At 43.6% G+C, this 20,044-nt stretch overlaps 1 protein-coding gene and 1 pseudogene across 3 annotated transcripts in view; one reads left to right on the top strand and one right to left on the bottom strand.

The window, feature by feature from the left end:
• Window positions 1-20,044, bottom strand: part of Pcgf3 (polycomb group ring finger 3) — a 47,311-nt gene that overhangs the window by 15,338 nt on the left and 11,929 nt on the right. For all 3 annotated transcript variants that reach the window (XM_008825876.2, XM_029559864.1, XM_029560143.1), the window contains 4 exons: window positions 19,132-19,228; window positions 15,127-15,182; window positions 2,827-2,934; window positions 1,428-1,516 (listed from right to left, as the gene is read on the bottom strand). In XM_008825876.2, the coding sequence (XP_008824098.1) occupies window positions 1,428-1,516; window positions 2,827-2,934; window positions 15,127-15,182; window positions 19,132-19,228 (350 nt within the window). The remainder of the gene's footprint in view (window positions 1-1,427; window positions 1,517-2,826; window positions 2,935-15,126; window positions 15,183-19,131; window positions 19,229-20,044) is intronic.
• LOC103728438 lies at window positions 6,817-11,901 on the top strand (annotated as a pseudogene).

Here is a 20,044-nt window from a genome sequence, read left to right as displayed (position 1 = left end):
AGGGCAGACTGGTTCGTATGGGACCTTATCTCAAACAAAGAAACGAACAAATAATCCCCCAAACCACAACCAACTTTAGTTTAAGTTTTGCTTTGTTGAGATAGGGTCTCATTCAAATTGGCATCAAACTTGTGGTGATATTCCTAATTCAGTCTCCCAAATTCTGGGATTATAGGCATGAGCCATCAGGTTACATCAAAACATTAATAAAATTAAGCAATAAGCTAGGCGAGGTGGCACACATGCCTTTAGTCCCAGCACTCCCTGTTGCCCCAACTGGCCTGGAACTTGCTATGTAGACCAGGTTGACCTCGAACTCAGAGATCTGCCTGCCTCTGTCTCCCAAGTGCTGGGACTAAAGGTGTGTACCACCATGCTTGGCTATAATAAAATATCTTTACTAAACCCCAATTCTCATAAAAAAAAATCTGGAACAAAACTTTAGGTGACTTAAAAATGTAAATTTATGCATGTTTGAAAATTTAAGAGTACTCACTACCAGAATAAAAAGATACAATATTTCCAAACTACTGAGAGACAAAAAGAAGAAATCAGCCTGACACTGGATGGGTCAATAGGAAAGGGAAGAAACACAAGACAGTTACTTCAATAAACACAAGTGTGCTAAATAAATTCATTATTAAATAAGATCTTCAAGATATGTTTAAGAAAGCAACACAAACCCCATATCACATACTCAAAGCATCAGAACACAGAATGGTCCAGAGAGAAATTAAGGGCAGCAGTGATACCAAAGCCTGACCAGTCAGGACCCAGAGCAAAGAAACTGCACAGAGAAAGAACTCAACAGGGGCAAGGCACACTTTATCACAAACGTGAACCAGCACTAAGTCTGTGCTCCCTATTAAATCAGCAGACACAATGCAACTTCTGGGATCACAAGGAGAAACTGACAAGATAGCAATGATACATAAGGGCACTAACAAGAGGAAACTGGTGTGAACCTAAACTAATGCCTCACTGAAATGGCTGGTGCTTTATTCATCTTTTCAGTTTACCAACTGCTTCAACTGAACTCTCACAGAAACCCAGGGCATGAATCACCACCATCCATTTTACGGGTAGGGAAACAGAAGCACAGGCAGAGTCACAGCGTGTACATTTTTTTTTGTTGTTTTTTATTTTTTTTTTTTGAGACAGGGTCTCCCGGACCCAGCTGGCGTGGAATTCCAGGCCTTGAACTCACTAGATCTGCCTGTCTCTGCCTCCCAAGTGCTGGGATTAAAGGTGTGCACCACCATGCCTGGCTTGAGTCACAGCCTGCAATAAGTGCAGGTTAGGGCCAGGGTAAGAAGTAATAAAACGGACCTGTAAAGTGAAGAAACTCTATGGTGTTTCATCCTGTTATTTCTTCACAAGATGCTGCAGGGTACAGACACAGGATGCACAGACAGGAAGCATCTCACCTGCTCGTCACTCCTGTGGTAATCGTTGTCCTCTTCCTGCTTCTCTTCTGGTGTCTCTTTATTTGAACTGTCATCTGCTTTGGTTTCACCTTTTAGCACAAACAGAAAATGTTGTCCAGGTTGAAGACTTTTAATCCAAAATTCAAAAATTCCAATATGTAAAACTTTTTGAGGTATCTATAGAAACTTTCAAACTCAACCCTACATGACAGACTGCAGTCAAAGGCAGAAGCACTAAAAGATATTGTATAAACTTACTCTTGTGCTATGTGTAGAAGGGGAATGTGATACATAAATAAATTTCACTTTTAGACTTGAAATTCTACACGGTATCTCATTATGTATATACAAGTACTCCCAAATGAAAAAATAACAAATAAAAAATCAACCCAATTCTGAAACACTTTTGGCCCTAAGCATTTCAGACAAGCAATATTTACCCATATTAAGAAGGCCAAAATATTACATTTATAAAACTTCACAGTATACTCAAAATGCTGCTGATAATTACTCTAAGAGCATACACACAAGGAACCTAGTGATGGGGTCAAAATCATTCTGTCAGTTTGTTAAAGAACCAAGTAACTCTGTGGTACAAGGTCTCACTACAGCTACAGCTGGGTAAGGTAGGTTTTGGACTATGTGTCTTGAGGGGCTGAGAAGATGAAGACAGTGACCAAAACTGATGAACACAGCAGAGACAAGCCCCCAGGACTATTCAGTACTCACCATAGCAAGCTACCTCCCTTCTTAAGGAGCCTGGCTCATGGAACCTTACTGTTTGACAAACAGGATTCCCATCGTCACCCACCCTACCCAGTTCCACCCCAACCTAGCTTGGCTTCCTCATGAATCTAGGTACAGTTCTCCTTAGGTTGACAGGAACAGACAGGGTGGTTTAGAGGTTTCTTGAGAACTTGTATGTCTACCAGAAAGTGTCAGGACTTAAAGACTGAATAATTTACAATATATACAGACTTAAAAATATCAATTAACTTTATGTTCAAACACAACTGCTATCTGGCCCCTTTACTGTCAAGAAAGCAAAGTTAAATCTTATCTTAGGACATCCACCTTCCACTGTTTCTTCCTAGGCCCACCACCTACCAAAAAATTGTTTTTGTTTTTTTTTTTTTCCTTTGGTGTTTTTGAAACAGGGTCTTCCTGTAGTCCCAGCTGTCCTGGAACTAACTATGTAGACCAGGCTGGCCTTCAACTCACAAAGATCTGCCTGCCTCTGCCTCCCAAGTGCTGGGTTTAAAGGCGTGTGCCACCATGCCCGGCTATAAAATTGTCACTTTTTAGTAAAACCACCAAAGGCACAGAAAAAATGCTCTCTGTGAGAGAAGTCTTGATAAATGAGCCCCTGAATTTCATGGTGGCCCACATAGCTACTTACCGTTTCGGGGATCTAAGTGCTGTTTTGCTGAACACGCCTCCCCCTTGATGTCACCTGGTACCTCCATGCCCAGCTTGTGATAAAATTCCCTCTGTTTTCTCATTTCCGCTGTTAAGAATTAACAGAGAATTTAAATCTTCGTAGGAAAGGACTTAGGTAGTAAAACTATTCATAAATATCACATGAAGGAATTTGCAGTTAGGTTATGAAATTTGAAAGATGCTAGTAGGAAGAAAGTAACAGGCATGGCTATAAGCATGGGTCAGAACTGGCACCTTAATGTCCACACTGCAGGCATGCAGGAACAGACAGGATATAACATGTGAGGTGCAGCAAGATAAGACTCTGGAGCAATAGGGATCCTGCCCCAAGACTGTGATTCAACTTCCTCAGCTACCTATGATGTGGAATTAATCATCACCTGGAGCATGATAGACCCCAGGGAGGCAGCTTGGGGTACTCCTAGAGTGTGACAGACCCTGAGGAGGTGAATTAGGTGACCTTCAGAGTGTAACAGACCCTGAGGTGGTAGTACCGGTGACTTTCATAGAGTGTACTGTTATAGACCTGAGGAAGTGGCTCTGGTAACCCCTTATATATGACCACTGACAGTGTGGCTATCAGTGAATTCATGTCTCATATACTGTTTTGGCACAGGCAGCTTAGAGATCCAGACATGCTGTCTGGGGCATCCACCGTCCCTGCTGCCATCAAGGAGGGCAGAAGAGTTCTCACTGGGCTGAGGGCAGGAAATAATACAGGAAGACAAAAACAGCCTCAGTACAGTCCTGTCCTGGAAGCCTGGTTTGTGTGCCAAAGTCACTTGGTCACGTAACAGACTACAGCAGTGGCCAGTGGCCATGTCTGTCTGATGCTGGGTGAAGGTTGCCCCCTAGTGTCTGTGGCCAGTAGTCATAGTACAAAAAAAAAAAAACCAAAAAAAAAAACAACCCAGGAAACAGAAACTGCCAGCCCATAGAGGAAGTTGTCCTGAATACAGGCAGTCAGTCCCAAAGCTGCCCAGGGCTTCAGTGTTTCTCTGGATCATTGGCCAATAAAGCAGCTTGGTCTGTCCTTAGACAGCATACTTGTTGACTAAACCAGGTTGATAACCTTACATATTATAGGAAATAATCAATGCCTTCTGACTTTCAGCAAAAGCTCCATCCATTAGACTAGAACTCAGATACAAGTGACATGTAAAAGATGCTAGCCACAACTCAGAACATACAGATGGTGAAGGAAACTTAAAATGACTTTTTCATATAAAAAAAATCCTACAAATTCACTCTGTGAAAGATAATTTATGAGTAGTCAACCAAGAAATGCTTCATTAAAGTTTATGTTCATTAAAAGTTTAATGTTTCATTAAACTTTTTTTGGCCTGGAGCTCACTATATAGACCAGGTTGGCAGCAAATTCAGAGAGATCTGCCTGCCTTTGCCTCTGATGGGATTAAAGATGTGCACCACCATGCCTACCTCATTAAACTTTATCTGCACATTTGTCTTTCCCTAAAGACCTGAGCCCTAGAGAGCTTAGAACAGGTCCTAGACATGTCCAGATGTCAGAAATAAAATCCGAGGTGCAAGGACCCCATCAATACCACACAAAGAACACATGGACAAAGCGAAAATAACTTGGGAAGGCAGATTTTGCTTTTGCAAAAGGGTGTCTTATGTGGCCACTCAGATCCAGTAAGCACACACAGGACCCAGAAGCTTGGTGGGCTTTTATCTAAACTCCAGAGGACTCTGTCTTTTCTCCACTGGCTGGGGTCTGACCTCACAGTCTTTCCCAGTTGGCTACTTTAAAAGGTGAAGGGAAGCCAGGCATGGTGGCGCATGCCTTTAATCCCAGCACTTGGGAGGCAGAGGCAGGCGGGACTCTGTGGGGTTAAGGCTAAGCCGGGCCAACTAGGGAGTTTCCAGGCACCTGGGGCCTCCAAGAGACCCCCCCCCCAAAAAAAAGCCCCCCCCCCAAAAAAAAAAGGTGAAGGGAGAAGAGCTCCAGTGCCCCAGGCCATCAGGATCAGGAATGCATCAGGGCCTTTCCTTAAAGAAAAGTCTTCCATGGGGGCTGGAGAGATGGCTCACCAGTTAAGAACACTGACTGTTCTTGCAGAAGACCCAGGTTTGAATGCCAGCACCCACATGGCAGCTAACAACTATCTGTAACTCCAGTTCCAGGGGATCCAACAGCCTCTTCTGACCTCTGAGGGCACTGCATGACACGGGTGCACTTACCTACATGCAGGCAATATATGCATACACATAAAATAAAAATAATAAAATATTTAAAACAAAACAAAACAAATTGAAGAAAAGACTTCTAGGGTATGGTGGGATTTAAAGATTAGAATTCCTTGTCATAAACCAAGTTCTAAGTTTTATAGGGCTTGAAAGAAAAGCTTAGAATTTAATGTTTCTTACAAAGCCTAAACAGAAGCACTACAGAAGCCTGACTATAGGTATCTTGAAGATACATAAGCTGTGTACCTGGACAGAAAAGGGGCCCTTTTAGACTAGAGGAAATTGAGGGCTCAGCCCAAGAGATGGCAAAGGTATCAGCTAGAAGAGATGTTCCCAAGCCAGAGAGATGGCTCAGCAGGTAAAGGTGCCTCTGCCAAGCCTGACAATGTGAGTTCAATCCTGGGGAACATAAGGTGGAAGGAAAGAAGAGATTCCCACAAGGTATATTCTGACTTCCATATGAATACAATGGCCCACATGCACCCACAGATACATATATAAAATAAATAAATGTAAGGAGGGGAGGAGAGGTATCCATACCTAAATGTATGAAAGGCAGCCCTGGAACCAGAGTGTGGAGCACAGAGCCTAACAGAGGGAAGCCATCCAAAATGGTCTCACTCAGAAAGAGCTGTGACCCGAATATTGAAAATCCAGGGATCAATGGAACCTACCAAAGTTAGAAATAACTAGCCACTGATACCATGTTTACTGCCCATTACTTTTCACGAATCAGAATTCTTTAAAAAAGGATAAAAACAACAATACCCAGTGTATGGTTTGAATCTGAAAGAGCTTTTGAAGGTTCATGTTTAAGATTGCCAGCTGTGGAGGTCATGGAAGGTAACTGGATCAGAAGAGTTCTGACTTCAATGGATTAGTCCATTGATAGAGTAATAATCTATTGGCATTATTGGGAGGGAGTAGAGATATAGAAGGTGGGGACTGGCTGGAGGAAATGGGTAGTAGGCATCCTTCTGAAGGGTGCCTTGTTCTGTCTGTCTTGTTCTCAGCTTCTAGCCATCAAAATGTAAGCAACTCTGCTCTGTCATACTTGTCCACCACATTCTTCTGTTTCACCATGGTCGACATGAAATCCTGAAACTGAGACAAAGCAACAAACCTTTGTCCCTTTAAAACTATTCCTCTCAGGTATTTGTCACAACAAGAAGCCTGACTAATATACTCAGTGTCAGGGATATTCAGATACAGAAACAGTAACTACACTCTTCTCTGGCATTGTGTATCTAATATACATTAAAATTTAGCCAATGACACAGAAAATTCTGTTATTTATCCTAAAGGTAAGCATGTAAATGTATGAGGTCTTATTTGTAACAATGAAAAATCACACACAACTTAAATGATGCACATCCAACAACAGGAGTCTGACTTGGTCTGCAGTGCACACGATATCCCACTCTGCTCGACAACACTCCTACAGAGGTTATGAATCTTTCAGCGCTATTGAGTCAAAGGCAAAGTAAATCCAACAGGTGCCACTACAAACAGTGCATGTACCAAGGGGCATAAGCCGTGATGCACAGTTATGGAAAAGACAGACTATAAGATGCCACCAGCTCAGGTTCTGCCAATGTGATGCCCACAACTAAGTGACTCAAAAAAGAAACAGGACGCTCTTGGGATTTTGAAGCATAAAGACATTTGAAACTTCATAGCTATTCCCAATGAAATGCTCTGCCAATGAGTCACCCTGAAAAAAGTGTCTACCGGGTCCATGCAAGGTATGACCCATGGGGTAAAGACTGAATTCTACAAGGCAGTAAGCCAGGCTCTATATATGCCAGCCCCACTCAGGGCCAAGCTGTGTTCCAGCTGGTACAGACTTACCCTGTAAAGAAGAAAAGCAAACCTGAAGCTTTGTGACCAGAAGGCAAAACTGAGATGCTGATGGGAGCTCAGTAACAGGAGGGAAACAAATTTCCACAGCTTCTTATTGATGAAATTCAAAATACAGTAACATGGGACTAAGGATATAGTTCAGTTGCAGAGCACTTATCAATCAAGCTATGGTAATGATAATGAAGTATAATTTTTTGTAATATAGGTCTACTGACAAGAAGATTGGGGTCTTTTTAGGGAAAACACTTATTCAGCTGTGGTTAACAGTTATTACTTCAGGCTTGGGCTGTAGGTCAGTGGTGGTGCACTTGCCTCACAATGATAGCTCAATCCCCAGTAGTGCCAAAAAAAGGACAGTGTTCCCTAATGTTATAACAGATTGCACACAGTCCCCTTTTAGCCTTCATCTGCCATGAGATTTTATGTTATTTCATCTCTCAAAATGTCTTTCACACAGAAATATATTAGTCTAGAAGCATACTGTGGGAGCCACTACTTAACATGTGGCCATGAAACTAAAAAATTTTTCTGAGTATTTGCCTCTTATTAGGCCAACCTATAGTAGATCAATCACATCCAACTGAAGGTCAGGGGAAGCTTCACAATTGCACAGTTAAATGGATTCTCAAACACAGAAACTTTCTTCACACTTTACTGAAGTCCAAAAGATGCTGCTGTATCAGTAGCTATAGTTTGGAAAAGATTCGCCACAATGTGTGGTAGATGAAGACCTTGCCTCTCTTTTTAAGTTCTGATAACCTAGGATATCTGTACAGTAGTGTTGTTGCTTGGCTATATGTCCATGCGTTAAAGGTTTGGTCCTCGGATGTGTGTATGTGTGTGTGTGTGTGTACATGTGTATATGCATGTTGTGGCATGTGTGGAAGTCAGAGGACAACTGAATGTAGTCAGTTCTCTCCTTTCATTTTTTTTTTTTTTTTTTTTTTTTTTTTTTTTTTTTTTGGTCTCTTTGAGATAGGGTCTCCCTATAGCCCCAGCTCCCAGCTGTCCTGGAACTCACTATGTAGACCAGGCTGGCTTCAACTCACAAAGATCCACCTCTGCCTCCCGAGTGCTGGCATAAAAGGTGTGCGCCACCACGCCTGGCTCACTTTTTATTTATTTATTTATTTATTTATTTATTTATTTATTTATTTACTTATTTGTCTTTTTGAGACAGGGTCTCCCTGTAGCCCCAGCTGTCCTGGAACTCACTATGTAGACCAGGCTGGCCTAGAACTCAGAGATTTTCCTGCCTCTATCTCCGATTAAAGGGATTAAAGGTGTGTACCACCATGCTTGGCTCTCCTCCACTTTTACATGGGTTCCAGAAATTGAATTCTGGTAGTCAGTCTTGGTGGTGACAAGTGCCTTTACCCATTAAGTCATCTTGCTGTCCGATTTCTCTTCTGTTTCCTTCACCATTAGGCAGGCAATTTTGCTCAACTACATATATATTCCCACTACAACATGCTACCTCAACATAACCCAAAGTCATGGGACTAACCAATCATAGACTGAAACTCTCCCAAACTGTGAGACAAAATAAAGCTTTTCTCTTTATAAGCTGGCAACTGAGGTGTTTTGTTATTATGACTGTGACAGTTAATCTTGGTTCCCAACTTGATTAGATATGGGATCGACCAAGAGACACACTTCTGGGCTGGTCTATGAGAGCATTTATGGAAGGATTAACTAAGGGGGGAAGATTCTCCTCCCAAGTGGGCAGCACCTTTTGGCAGTGGCCCAGATATAAAGGGGAAAATAGTACTGCTTTTCACTTTCCCACCTCTGCTCTTTGCTGGTGAGTGCATCTATGATGCTGCTGCCAGTGCCCTTCACTAACACCGGAACCCAGCTTCTTTAGCTTTCCAATGTAGACTGAAAATCAGTGGCTCTCCAGGAATCCTTCATGCCTTCAGCACCAGACTGGGACCGTTAAGGCATCCAGCCTGGTGGACTGAGTAGCGACTGAGTTCCTAGTCTCTCTAGTGTTGCAGCCACTGTTGGACTACCTAGAGAATATCATATAAGCCAGTCTAATAAATCCCAATCATTCTATCAGTACTGTTCCTCTAGAGACTTTGACTAAAACAATGATGAAAGGTTTACCAGCACAAGTAGCTGTGATTCAAGCAACATAATTGTTGAAATAATTTTACTGATATAAATGTTGTTTTGCCTTAAAATATTAGGTTGAATTCATTATGAAACACTGTTGGGCCTTTAGCAAAATTTAGTATTTTAGGGGCTGGAGAGATGGCTCAGTGGTTAAGAGTACTGCTGCTCTTGTAGAGGACCCAGGTTTGATTCCTAGCACCCACATGACAGCAAACAATTGTCCATAACTCCAGTTCCAGGGGAATTTGATGCCTTCTCCTGAGCTCCTCAGGCATTACATGACGCAGATGTACTTACATGCAGACAATACACTCATACACAGAAAATAAAAATAAAATATTTTTTAAAATTAGTATTTTGGGGGCTGGGGAGATGGCTCAGCAGTTAAGACCACTGACTGCTCTTGTAGGGGACCTGGGTTTGATTCCCATCACCCACATGGCAGCGAACAACTGTCCACAACTCCAGTTCCAGGGGATCTGATGCCCTCTTCTGACCTCTGCAGGCATTGCATGACACAGGTGGACTTACACATATGCAGGCAATAAACTCATATACATAAAATTTAAAAAAAATTAAAAAATAAAATAAAATTAGTATTTTACACTAATCCACTTTTAAACCATCCACTTTTGGGGCACTGTGGTTAGGAGTGCTACTTCTCATCCAGAAAAATGCCCATTTCTACCCTTCACCCAAACAAAGAACCAAGCACATACAAATGAGTGTGTACACACTTCTAACCCACCCCACACACACATTTTAGCGCTGCCAAGTCACCAAAATGTGTGTGGTAGAAAAATCAGGATATCTGGGCTTACACTTGACCTTAGTCAAAAGGCTGAGAAGCCATCTGACAGAAATTCAGAGAACTGAGGATGTCTATGGTCACAAGAATGAAGTCTACCAAGTACCTGCTGATGAATGACAGAAGATTCAAACGCCTACATCTTTGTCAGCTTTGTTAATTTTTTTCAGAAATATCTTTTTACCCACACTTATCTTGATTCCACTGGTTTAGAAACATCTTAGCGGATCCCACTCCAGGGGACGGGGTGGGGCGGGCCCCTGCCCCTCCCAGAAGCTCTTCTTTAGCACTTCCACTCAGGACTGACTCCGAATACACAAGGGTGACGCTAGGAGCCAAAACCAAAACTCCACCAAAACAACAACAAAACAGACAGAATCCTCAAAGCCCTCTTCCTTGTTTCTGACTGATTTCGGATGCCACTTTCAGTGTCTTCAGGTCCCTTAGTCATTCTCACCCAAAGGCTAATGGTCTCGAGCAAGCTTATCTTCTGTGGACATGTTTTCTCCTCAGTAGCTGTAATCAAACATTCTGTAACTGGTTGGTATTAGTAAATAAATGTTTTCTGTTTGATAAGTCAGCCAATCAGTAGCTGACTATGTATGTGTTGGGCACAAACATGTGCACTGAGCATGTAGTATGAGGCCATCAGGTATCCTGCTCTATCATTCTTAGTTATTTCCTGGATACTAAGTCTCTCAGTGTAGCTGGTGCTGAGCTGGCAGCCAGCAAGCCCCAGTGATCCTCTTGTCTTTGCCTACCTCGATACTGGGGTTATAGGAATACACACAGCCACATTCAGTCTTTTTTTTTTTTCAAGATTTTATTTTCAACATGTCTGTATGTGTGTCTGTGTATGTGCACTTGAGTGTGGGTGCCTGTGGAACTAGAGTTGTTAGATCCCCCTGAGCTGGAGTTACTGGAGTTTGTAAGCTGAGTGGATGCTGAGAATTGAGCTAGTGGCCTTTGGAAGAACATTATCTGCTCTTAACTGTTGAGACCTACACTCAACTTCTTATGTGGGTACTGGGATCTGAATGTAGACTTTCAAACTCAGGCAGCAAGCACTCATATACTGAGATTCTTCAGCCCCTCAGCAGATGACTTTAGAGCATCTTTGATTTTATTTTTGTGAAGACTCTGTTTTCAGATGAGCTATTCTAAGTTTTCTTTTTTTTTCTGATACTGCGTTCCTGTGGATTGGAAACACTGTGGCATGTTTGCTTCTGAGGCATCTACAACTGTCACTGCATGAACACAGTATTTTGCTATGTAGCAGTGCCTAGACAGCATAAAGGTAGTCTGACACTTGAGATCCATTCTTTTCTTTCCTTGTTTTTGCATGGTATGTACTGAGAGCAAGAAGAGTCTCCATTCAGTGAGAACATAAGGCACTCAAGAGGTTGTCAAATTTTAAGTATAGTGCTGAGATATGCAGTGTGTATGCAAAATGGCAGTTCTGAGTCACAACCACATGTACATGGTCTGTTACAAATACTCAACTGGGCTTGCTATCATGCTTGCCGCTGCCCTCCACTGCCTTCTGTGGCTGCGCAGCTGCAGCCACCCAAGCCAGCCCCCAAGGCTTCCTATACTCTTCCTTGGCTCCTGACCCTGCCCCTGCTGTCCAGTCAGCTTGCTGCTATTCTCATGGGTCACATGAGACAGATGAGGAGTTTGATGCTAGCTGGGTAACATCCTTCAGCAAGCTAGACACAGATGACTGGGAATTTTGTAAAGGAATGAACACACTTGTTGGCTATGATCTGGTTCCTGAGCCCAAAATCATTGATGCTGCTTTGCGGGCATGAAGATGGTTAAATGATTTTGCTAGTGCTGTTCACATCCTAGAGGTTGTTAAGGATAAACCAGGACCTCATAAGGAAATCTACCCCTTTGTATGTCATCCAGGAACTTACACCAACTTTAAATGAATTGGGACTCTCCACTCCAGAGGAACTGGGCCTCGACAAAGTACAAACTCCCCTTGATGGGCTTCCTAAGGATTTATTGCTGTTGCTACTTGATTAAAATAGTCACCTGGAAATATTTTATTTGAACAAATTTTCTTCTGAGTCTCAAACTTTGTCATGGTAACTTGGACGTTAATAAAAGGGAAATAAGTGTGAACTAACAAAATGAACAAAGAAAAACCACAACTGCCACCAGAGGACAAAAACAGATACTACATGAATGAACGAACCTGGCTAATTCCAATAAGATGTCACGTACTATGAAATTTCAATTACTATAATAAATATCTGTCACAAAATATTATTTAAAAATTTTCCAAATACAAACATTCTGAGCTCATGTACCACATGGAGCTAGCTCAGTCAGACAGGGCATGTGAGTTGTAGAGAACCAGTCCATGTTCTAGCAAGTGAATAAGGATGGAGGAAAAAAACTTAAGATACTTTTTGGCCCTGTAACTCTGACTTCCACAATAAAATCAACAGATATTTTTAATTTTATTCATTAAGAGGATACATTATTAAAAGCCAAAGATGGGGCTGGTGAGATGGCTCAGCAAAGATGGGCTGGTGAGGTGCATTTGATCTAGGGCTCATGTGGTAAAAGGAGAGTACTGACTCTTCCAAGTTGTCTTCTGACTTCTATACATCCTACCTCCCCCAAATAAATATTAAAAAAATGTAGTATTTAATAAAGTCAAAGATGATAAGCATGGTAGATATCCATCAGTAGAGGACTGTGAGTGAGTGACATGAATTCTCATGACCCCATACTGACTTAGTAGAAGGAGCAAGCTGTGGGCACCATAAGGAAAATGCAGAAAAGGCGGTGTTGTCAAAGGAAAAAGTAGGTATTTTGATAAATTTTAAAGATGTTGTCTCTGGGAAGACAGATTTTTAAATACTACAAAACCAGGGCTAGAGAGATGGCTCACTGGTTAGAAGCACTTGCTGTTCTTGCAAAGGACCCAGCACCCACATGGCAGCTAACAACTATCCCTAACTCCAGTTCCAGGGGATCTGATACCCTCTTTGGGCCTATGAGAACACTGCATGACACAGGTGCACCTACATATTCAAGCAGATATTCATACACATAAAATAAAAATTACAAAACCAAAAGAGAAACAACTAAAAACAAACTCCCCCCATCATCTGCCAAAGAACAGAACTGAGTCAGAGACTGTTGGGTCCAGAACCACAAAATAGATAGGCCATTCAAGAAGGCATCACCAAGAAGCAAAACAAAAGAGTCAGGGTCCCATTGGGATTCAGACAAAACAATGGAAAGGGGCTGGAGCCACAGTGGCATTTTCCTGCAAGAATTAAACCTGGGAACTAAAGGGTCAGTGCTGTCTTGCTACTGTACATTGTGGGTAACACATGTTCCAGGTTATCCAGAGGCCCAGCAGTAGGTCCCAGTCTTGAGAAATGGGTTTTACAATTGGAGTTTCACAATATAAAAAGCCCCCAAATTGTAGACAACCTTCATTAAGAGTATGGCCACACTGTTAAAGAGTTTCAAAACTAGGGGCTAGAGAGATGGCTCAGAGGTTAAGAGCACTGGCTGCTCTTCCAGAGGACCCAGGTTTGGTTCCCAGCACTCACATGGTGGCTACAAACTGTCCTTAACTCCAGTTCTAGGGGAATCCGAAGCCCTCTTCTGACCTCCGCAGCACTGCACAACACACGTGCACTCACATACACGCAGACAGTATACTCATACACATAAAATAAAAATAAAATAAAATAAAACAAAATAAAGAAGTGGAGTTAAAACAACTATGCTGAAAAAGCCAGGCGTGGTGGGGCATGCCTTTACTCCCAGCACTTGGGAGGCAGAGGCAGGCAGATCTCTGTGAGTTCAACACCAGCCTGGTCTATGTAGTGAGTTCCACAAGGAGACCCTGTCTCAAAAAGACAAAACAAAAAACAACCCCCCGCCCCCCCAAAAAACCACTATGTTGGAGGGGAACATGGGGGTGGTGAGGACAAGGAGAGGAGCAAACAACATGTCTACTCCAGATGATCTTTCACCCATACTGCTTCCCTCTCCTTTAACAGGTCTAGGATGAAGCAACACTCTGCACCCAGCTCCTAACCTGTAGTCTCAGGGCATCACTGCCTGCCAAGCACTGAGACCTGGGTGGCCTTAACACTCCCTGTTCTGGGAGCTATGGACACACAACAGATTTGTTACAGGGATCCCTTCCCAAAGTGAGATGGCAGCTGGTCACAGAGAAGAGGATTTAAGTTTCAAAGGGGCAATAACTGCAATGAACTGAGAACGTGGGGCAATAATGGCAAGCAAACTGTTACCATGAAAATAGACAGAGACTCAGCAACTGTTCTCCCATTCCTACACAAGTGGGATCTCAGGGAACTTGAGCAGTATCTTTACGGAGGAATTCCAACTAGGAAATGAAGGCATGCAGGACTGGAAGGAACACTAATGGATTACCACATGGTACTTCATGTCAACAGCACCTGCTAAGGGCAGAAAGCCACCCAGAAGAGGGTTTGCTCAAAGTTCAGACCAGAGCCAGAAAGATCCACCAGATGGATCCTCTAGCAATTTTTCCATCTCTTGGAGATGTGAGGACATCATGGCATGTCCTCTGTAAATCTAGACATGGATGTTACCTATGGGAAGATGAAAACAGAGAGAGGAGGGACCCAAGGGACGCCTGTGGGTCAGCCCCAGGGTCAAGTGTTAGGTGGGTCCTGACTACACATGTAGATATTTGATGTTAAAGAATCACTGCAACTTTCATCCTAAAGATACTGTTACTGGGTACTTAAGAGAATTTTGGGGGTGGGGGGGTGAAGAGATGGCTCAGCAGGTAAGAGTACTTGCCACTTTTCCAGAGGACCTGAGTTCCTAGTACCCATGCCAGACAGCTCATGATCACCTGTAATTCCAGTGCCAGAGCATCTTAATGCCCTCTCTGGCCTCTGTAGGCACCTGCACAGATGTGGTGTGTACACATACACCACACACACACCAAAAGGTTTTTAAAAAGAATTCTTGTCATTAGGACACAAACTGTAGCATCACAGATGAAATGCCATCAAGTAGAAGCAGAACCAACTGGCCCTGCTGACACAGCCACAACACACAGGGGTCTTCATGTGCTTTGCTGAGTGAGTAAAACTCCTGAAAATGCTTCTAGAGATCTTAGCATTTTATTTTGAGGTGTTCTTTGTCTTTTCCCAAGATGAACACAGTCTATGTATCTAAGACCCCAGCTGTGAACTTGCGCTTAGCAGCATCTGGACTCACCTTCCTGGAGGCCTGGCACCAGCTTGTAAACAATGTCCTGCATGGTTCTGTCATGACTGCAAAGAGAGAACAGGTGAGGGTCAGCCAGGAATGTAAATGCTACAATTACCTATGTTTTCTATTTAACAATTCAAACTTCTGAATCACGAATTTGCAGTTTGGGTCAGATTTTCCTCCTGGTGTGCAGTGAAAAGAATGTGCTAACAAAATCCTAGAAAAGGGGGCAGGAGGGATGACCCAGTAGTTAAGGACCTACATTTGATCCAACATGGCGGCTCACAACTGTCTATAAGATCAAACACCCTCTTCTGGCCTCCATGGGCACCAGGCATACACACAGTGCACATATGCAGATGCAGGCAAAATATTCATACACATAAAATAAAAACAAAATTTGAAGGCTAGAGAAATGACTCAGTGATTAAGAGCACTTACTGCTCTTCCAGAGAACCTAAGTTCAGTTTCCAGGACCCATGTCAGGTAGGTCACAACTGCCTATAACTCTAGTTCCAGGGATTCTGATGCCCTCTTCTGGCCTCTGAGGGTACCTGCACGCATGTGCACATACCTACATACAAACACATAATTAAAAATAAAAATCTAAAAAAATTTAAAAACGAAATCTTTATCTAAAAATATTTAGCACTTGAATTGATGTATCACTTAATTTAGGTTCATTTAGAACATTTGAAATAACGACAGCCGACGAGAAAGTCACTCTGGGAACAGTGCCCTCAACTTGTTGGACAGAATTAGGCTCAGCCTCCTGGATATAGGCAAACATGCAGGGCCCTTATCTTGGGGGCAGTCGGTACCCCTGTATGAGGGTGAATCTGTCCCTGTTTCTTTCACCCTGGGGCTTCTTGGCACCAGGCTCTGTTTCTTTCTGATCCATCTATAAGGTTCTCTGAGAAGATGCAGAGCTACTTTATCTCAAATATGGTTCCTACTCTAGTTTGCTACTTTTAAGCATAAAGCACAATTATGACAAGGAATTACTTTTTCTCAGGTAAAGTGTTAGACAATTTCTTAATTTTCAAATCAATTTGAATTTCTAAATATTTTATGTGTATAGGTGTATTGCCTGCATGCATGTAAGCGCACCCGTGTCATGCTGCCCATGGAGATCAGAAGAGGGCGTCAGATCCCTTAGAACTGGAGTTACAGGTGGTTGTTAGTCACCATGTGGATGCTGGGATTCAAACCCGGGTCCTCTGCAAGAGCAGCCGGTGCTCTTATCCAGCCCCTAAACCTTACTGTATAACAAGAAGGCCCTTATGAATCCAACAACTTATGATTATATTTCACCAAATTCATAAAAATCTAGCTGTTCGTCCTGGGCTTAGTCCGGTAACTACTCACGAACAAGTCCTACTACAGTGTAGCCACTGGTGCTATAAGACCAAAACTCACGACACACACCAACTTCTTATACTATGGAATCTCTTGGCTTTAAGGCACAGCCATATGTGGTGGCCAGACAGCGCTCCAAACTCTTAATACCACCATTCATGTGAGGAAACATGGTCTACATCTAGACCAGAATGCATAAACTCAGGTGCAAATGTAGATGGACTTTGTAGATTGGGGCCCTCCATGCATTTGAAGTACTTGACACCTTCAAGCACCAGCGTGGCTTCTAGATCAAGATTATGTGGAACAGAATTGGTAGCCACAGAACTCCATACATGGGACCCAAGCAATGTGGCCAGGCCTTGCCTACCTTGGAGGCCCAGCAAGAGGGCTAGGAAGTGGAGGCTAGTAGAATGGAAACTTTTCTCAGAGAAGGGCTGAGCTGATGGGAAAGCACAACACAGAGTACTTTTTAGGGGGAAGCCTCTTAAAATGTAGTCATTTCTTTAAAGTGAATATGCTCACACTCCAGGCTGACAGTGACACACTCTCTTTCATCATTCATTACATGGTCTCCATCAGACTCTTCTGGTTGAGAATGAGCATCTGCTTGGGATGAGTCTTGCACCATCTCTGGCATCCCACCATCTTTCCACCCTAAGTCTTGAAATGTAAATGCCAAAGTCAAGAAAATCCTCAACATGATACCACAGGGACTATATTCTACACTACCTAGCCCTGTAGGTAGAGAATCAGTTGAGGGGTAGGGGCAGGTAAAGTCAGGAGTAGAGGCTGGCATCAGGAAAGGTATGAAGCTACCACCTAGTCAATTCCAGATGGAGTCCAGATATTATCAGTGAGAGAGGGGCTAAGAGGGCTGGTGATATAGCTCAAGTTGGAAGAGGGATTGTCTAGTGTACAAAAAGTCCTTGGTTTGATCCCCAGCATTATATAAATGGGGTGTGGTGGCACACACCCATTATCTCAGCACTTGAGAGATAAAAGCAAGAAGATCAGAAGTTCAAGGCCAGTGTGGGCTATAAGACCCTGCGAGACCTTGCAAAATGGAGGAAGAGAGAGAAGGGGGGGAGGGAGAGAGAGAGAGAGAGGGAGAGAGACAGAGAGACAGAGACAGAGATATGCTAAGAGCCTCTAGAGGCCAAGGGCCCATGAAAGGCCATTGTCTCCACCCAGCTCACAGCCTGAGTCACTATACCCAGGCCAAGATCCTACCCTACACTTGACTCCCTGCTTTCTTCACCTACTTCACACCAGGCCCCTGTACCTGGCCCATTGCTGAGAGAGAGAGGGAGAGAGACAGAGAGACAGAGACAGAGATATGCTAAGAGCCTCTAGAGGCCAAGGGCCCATGAAAGGCCATTGTCTCCACCCAGCTCACAGCCTGAGTCACTATACCCAGGCCAAGATCCTACCCTACACTTGACTCCCTGCTTTCTTCACCTACTTCACACCAGGCCCCTGTACCTGGCCCATTGCTGTGTACCTCCCTCAATTCTTGTGGGAGAATGACAGCCTGTGCCTTGATGAGAGAGTCTGCCTCCAAAATAGCTCTTTTGCCCTGCCTTCCATAGACACAGTGGGGAAAATTCCAGCAACCCTAGACTCCTGCTCCCAGCCCTCATGGAGCCCCCTGACCTGCTAGTAGCAGATCATATGGGGAACTTGACTCTGAGCTCTGCAGAACTGTACCACAGACAAAAAGTAGGTGACAGAGTCTGTCCAATGAGACACAAGAACCTTCTCAAAACAGAAAAAGCAGAACAGAGCATCTGAGACAGGTGGCACCACAGGGAAGCCCCAATAGTGAGTTAATACAAAGGAAGACACCAAGCTTAGGGATAACTACGGTAGGAGATGTGTCCAGAGCTACCAGTGACAAAACTAAAAACCTAGTACCAAGAGCATAGGAAGCTGGTTCAAGAGCCAATGGAAGGATGAAAATTCCTTAAACCAGATGCCCCCCACCCACTCCACATGTGGACAAAAGAACTCAGAACAGTACTAAACACTGAGAGCTTCTAGAAACTGCCAGACATCCACCCCACAGGGCGTATGGACCATGTGGCCTTCCCCAGAGATGCTGTGAACAGATGATTCGGCAATGAAGTAAGGCACACAGAAAACACACTCTTGTCTCAGTGTGGAAAGCAGAAATGGTGGCATCAGTAGTGCTTTCTAGGAGGCTGCAAGGGCTTGATCTGCTGCTGCTCCCCTGTGCTAAGGTGCCTGAGAGACTCTAAGTTGTACATGTAACATGCTGTACAACTTTAAAGGAAAACCCACACACCTCTTTCTTTAATTAATATTCTCTGATTCCCTCATATTATATGTGTATGTGATTTCGTTTCCTTCAGAGTGACCCTCAAAGTCAGAAACACTGCTCACTTCCTGGGCTCAAGTGCCAGTCCAAGGACAAGTTACCTCAGAAAGGTGGGTCTACGGTGCCTTCCACTTCAAACTTAATTTTCAGTTTAAGAAAACTTAGCCCCTCCAGGGCAGGTGCTGCTGAAAGTTCATTGGCATGGCACTGGCTACCTTCAGTCTAGTTTCTGAGGACCAAGAGTGGAGTGGCCACTACCACGCAGATGTATGGACATCATGGCCAGGGAGTACCAGACCACGTGTACTCACCCAATATACTGCAGTGGGTGGCTCTGATGGATCACGATCCTGCAGGTGGGGCAGGTGTTGTTCTCCTCCAGATACTTCACCAGGCAGCTCCTGCAGACTGTCCAAGGGGAGTGGGTGAGAGCAACCCCCAGGAGAGGTGCCAGTAGGCATTCCCAAAGGGCTGAGAGGAATTTGCACAGCCAATCTCTTCTATACAGTTTCTGGCCCCTGAAACAGTGTCTGCCTTCGGGTTGCACCATGTAGGTGCCACCTGCTCCACGCTCTTGGGTCAGGAACTGAGTGGGGACAAAACAGCAAGGAGCGGCTGCCCAAGGCCAAAGATATGTCGTAAGATTGTGAGACTATGACTAACATTTAAGATATCTCTATTTTGGCCTAAAGATGACAATATTGTGCTGTACAACAAAACTAGGTAAAATTCAATCAAACTGCTGAACACAAAATTATACTACCAGTTTCTAACAATATAATTAACCTGAACCTAAAAATTCTTCAAAAATGCAAAGAACAGAATGGAAGTCATATGTGCTGTGAGTTTTCACCACTCAGTGGCCACCAGATGCACCCTCATGCAGCAGCCACACCACCAAGTGGACCCACACAGGACATCTGTCTTCCAGTGAGACACGAAACCACATCCTGCACAGACTGAAGCATGACAAGTTGAACAGGTCAAAGGCATCAGTTACTGGCCCCTTAAAACCCATGAATGCCTGACTGGAAAATGAAGAGACTTCCTTTTATAACACAGGCACCTTTCCCTGCTAGAAATGAGTACCACTACACCAGTAGCCAACCTGGCAGACAAAAAGAAAATGTAGTTTTCCCGTGTTCAGCTTTTCTGAGAGAAACTTCTCTCTAGGAAGTTGTCCACAGCACCCCCAGTTTGAGGTAATTTTTCCAACCTCCCCTC

This window comes from Nannospalax galili, unplaced genomic scaffold, assembly GCF_000622305.1.
Source record: "Nannospalax galili isolate Female #2095 unplaced genomic scaffold, S.galili_v1.0 scaffold1630, whole genome shotgun sequence".
Lineage (NCBI taxonomy): Eukaryota > Metazoa > Chordata > Mammalia > Rodentia > Spalacidae > Nannospalax > Nannospalax galili.
Note: the sequence above shows the minus strand (reverse complement) of the source record. Positions and strands in the feature narration are given on the sequence as shown.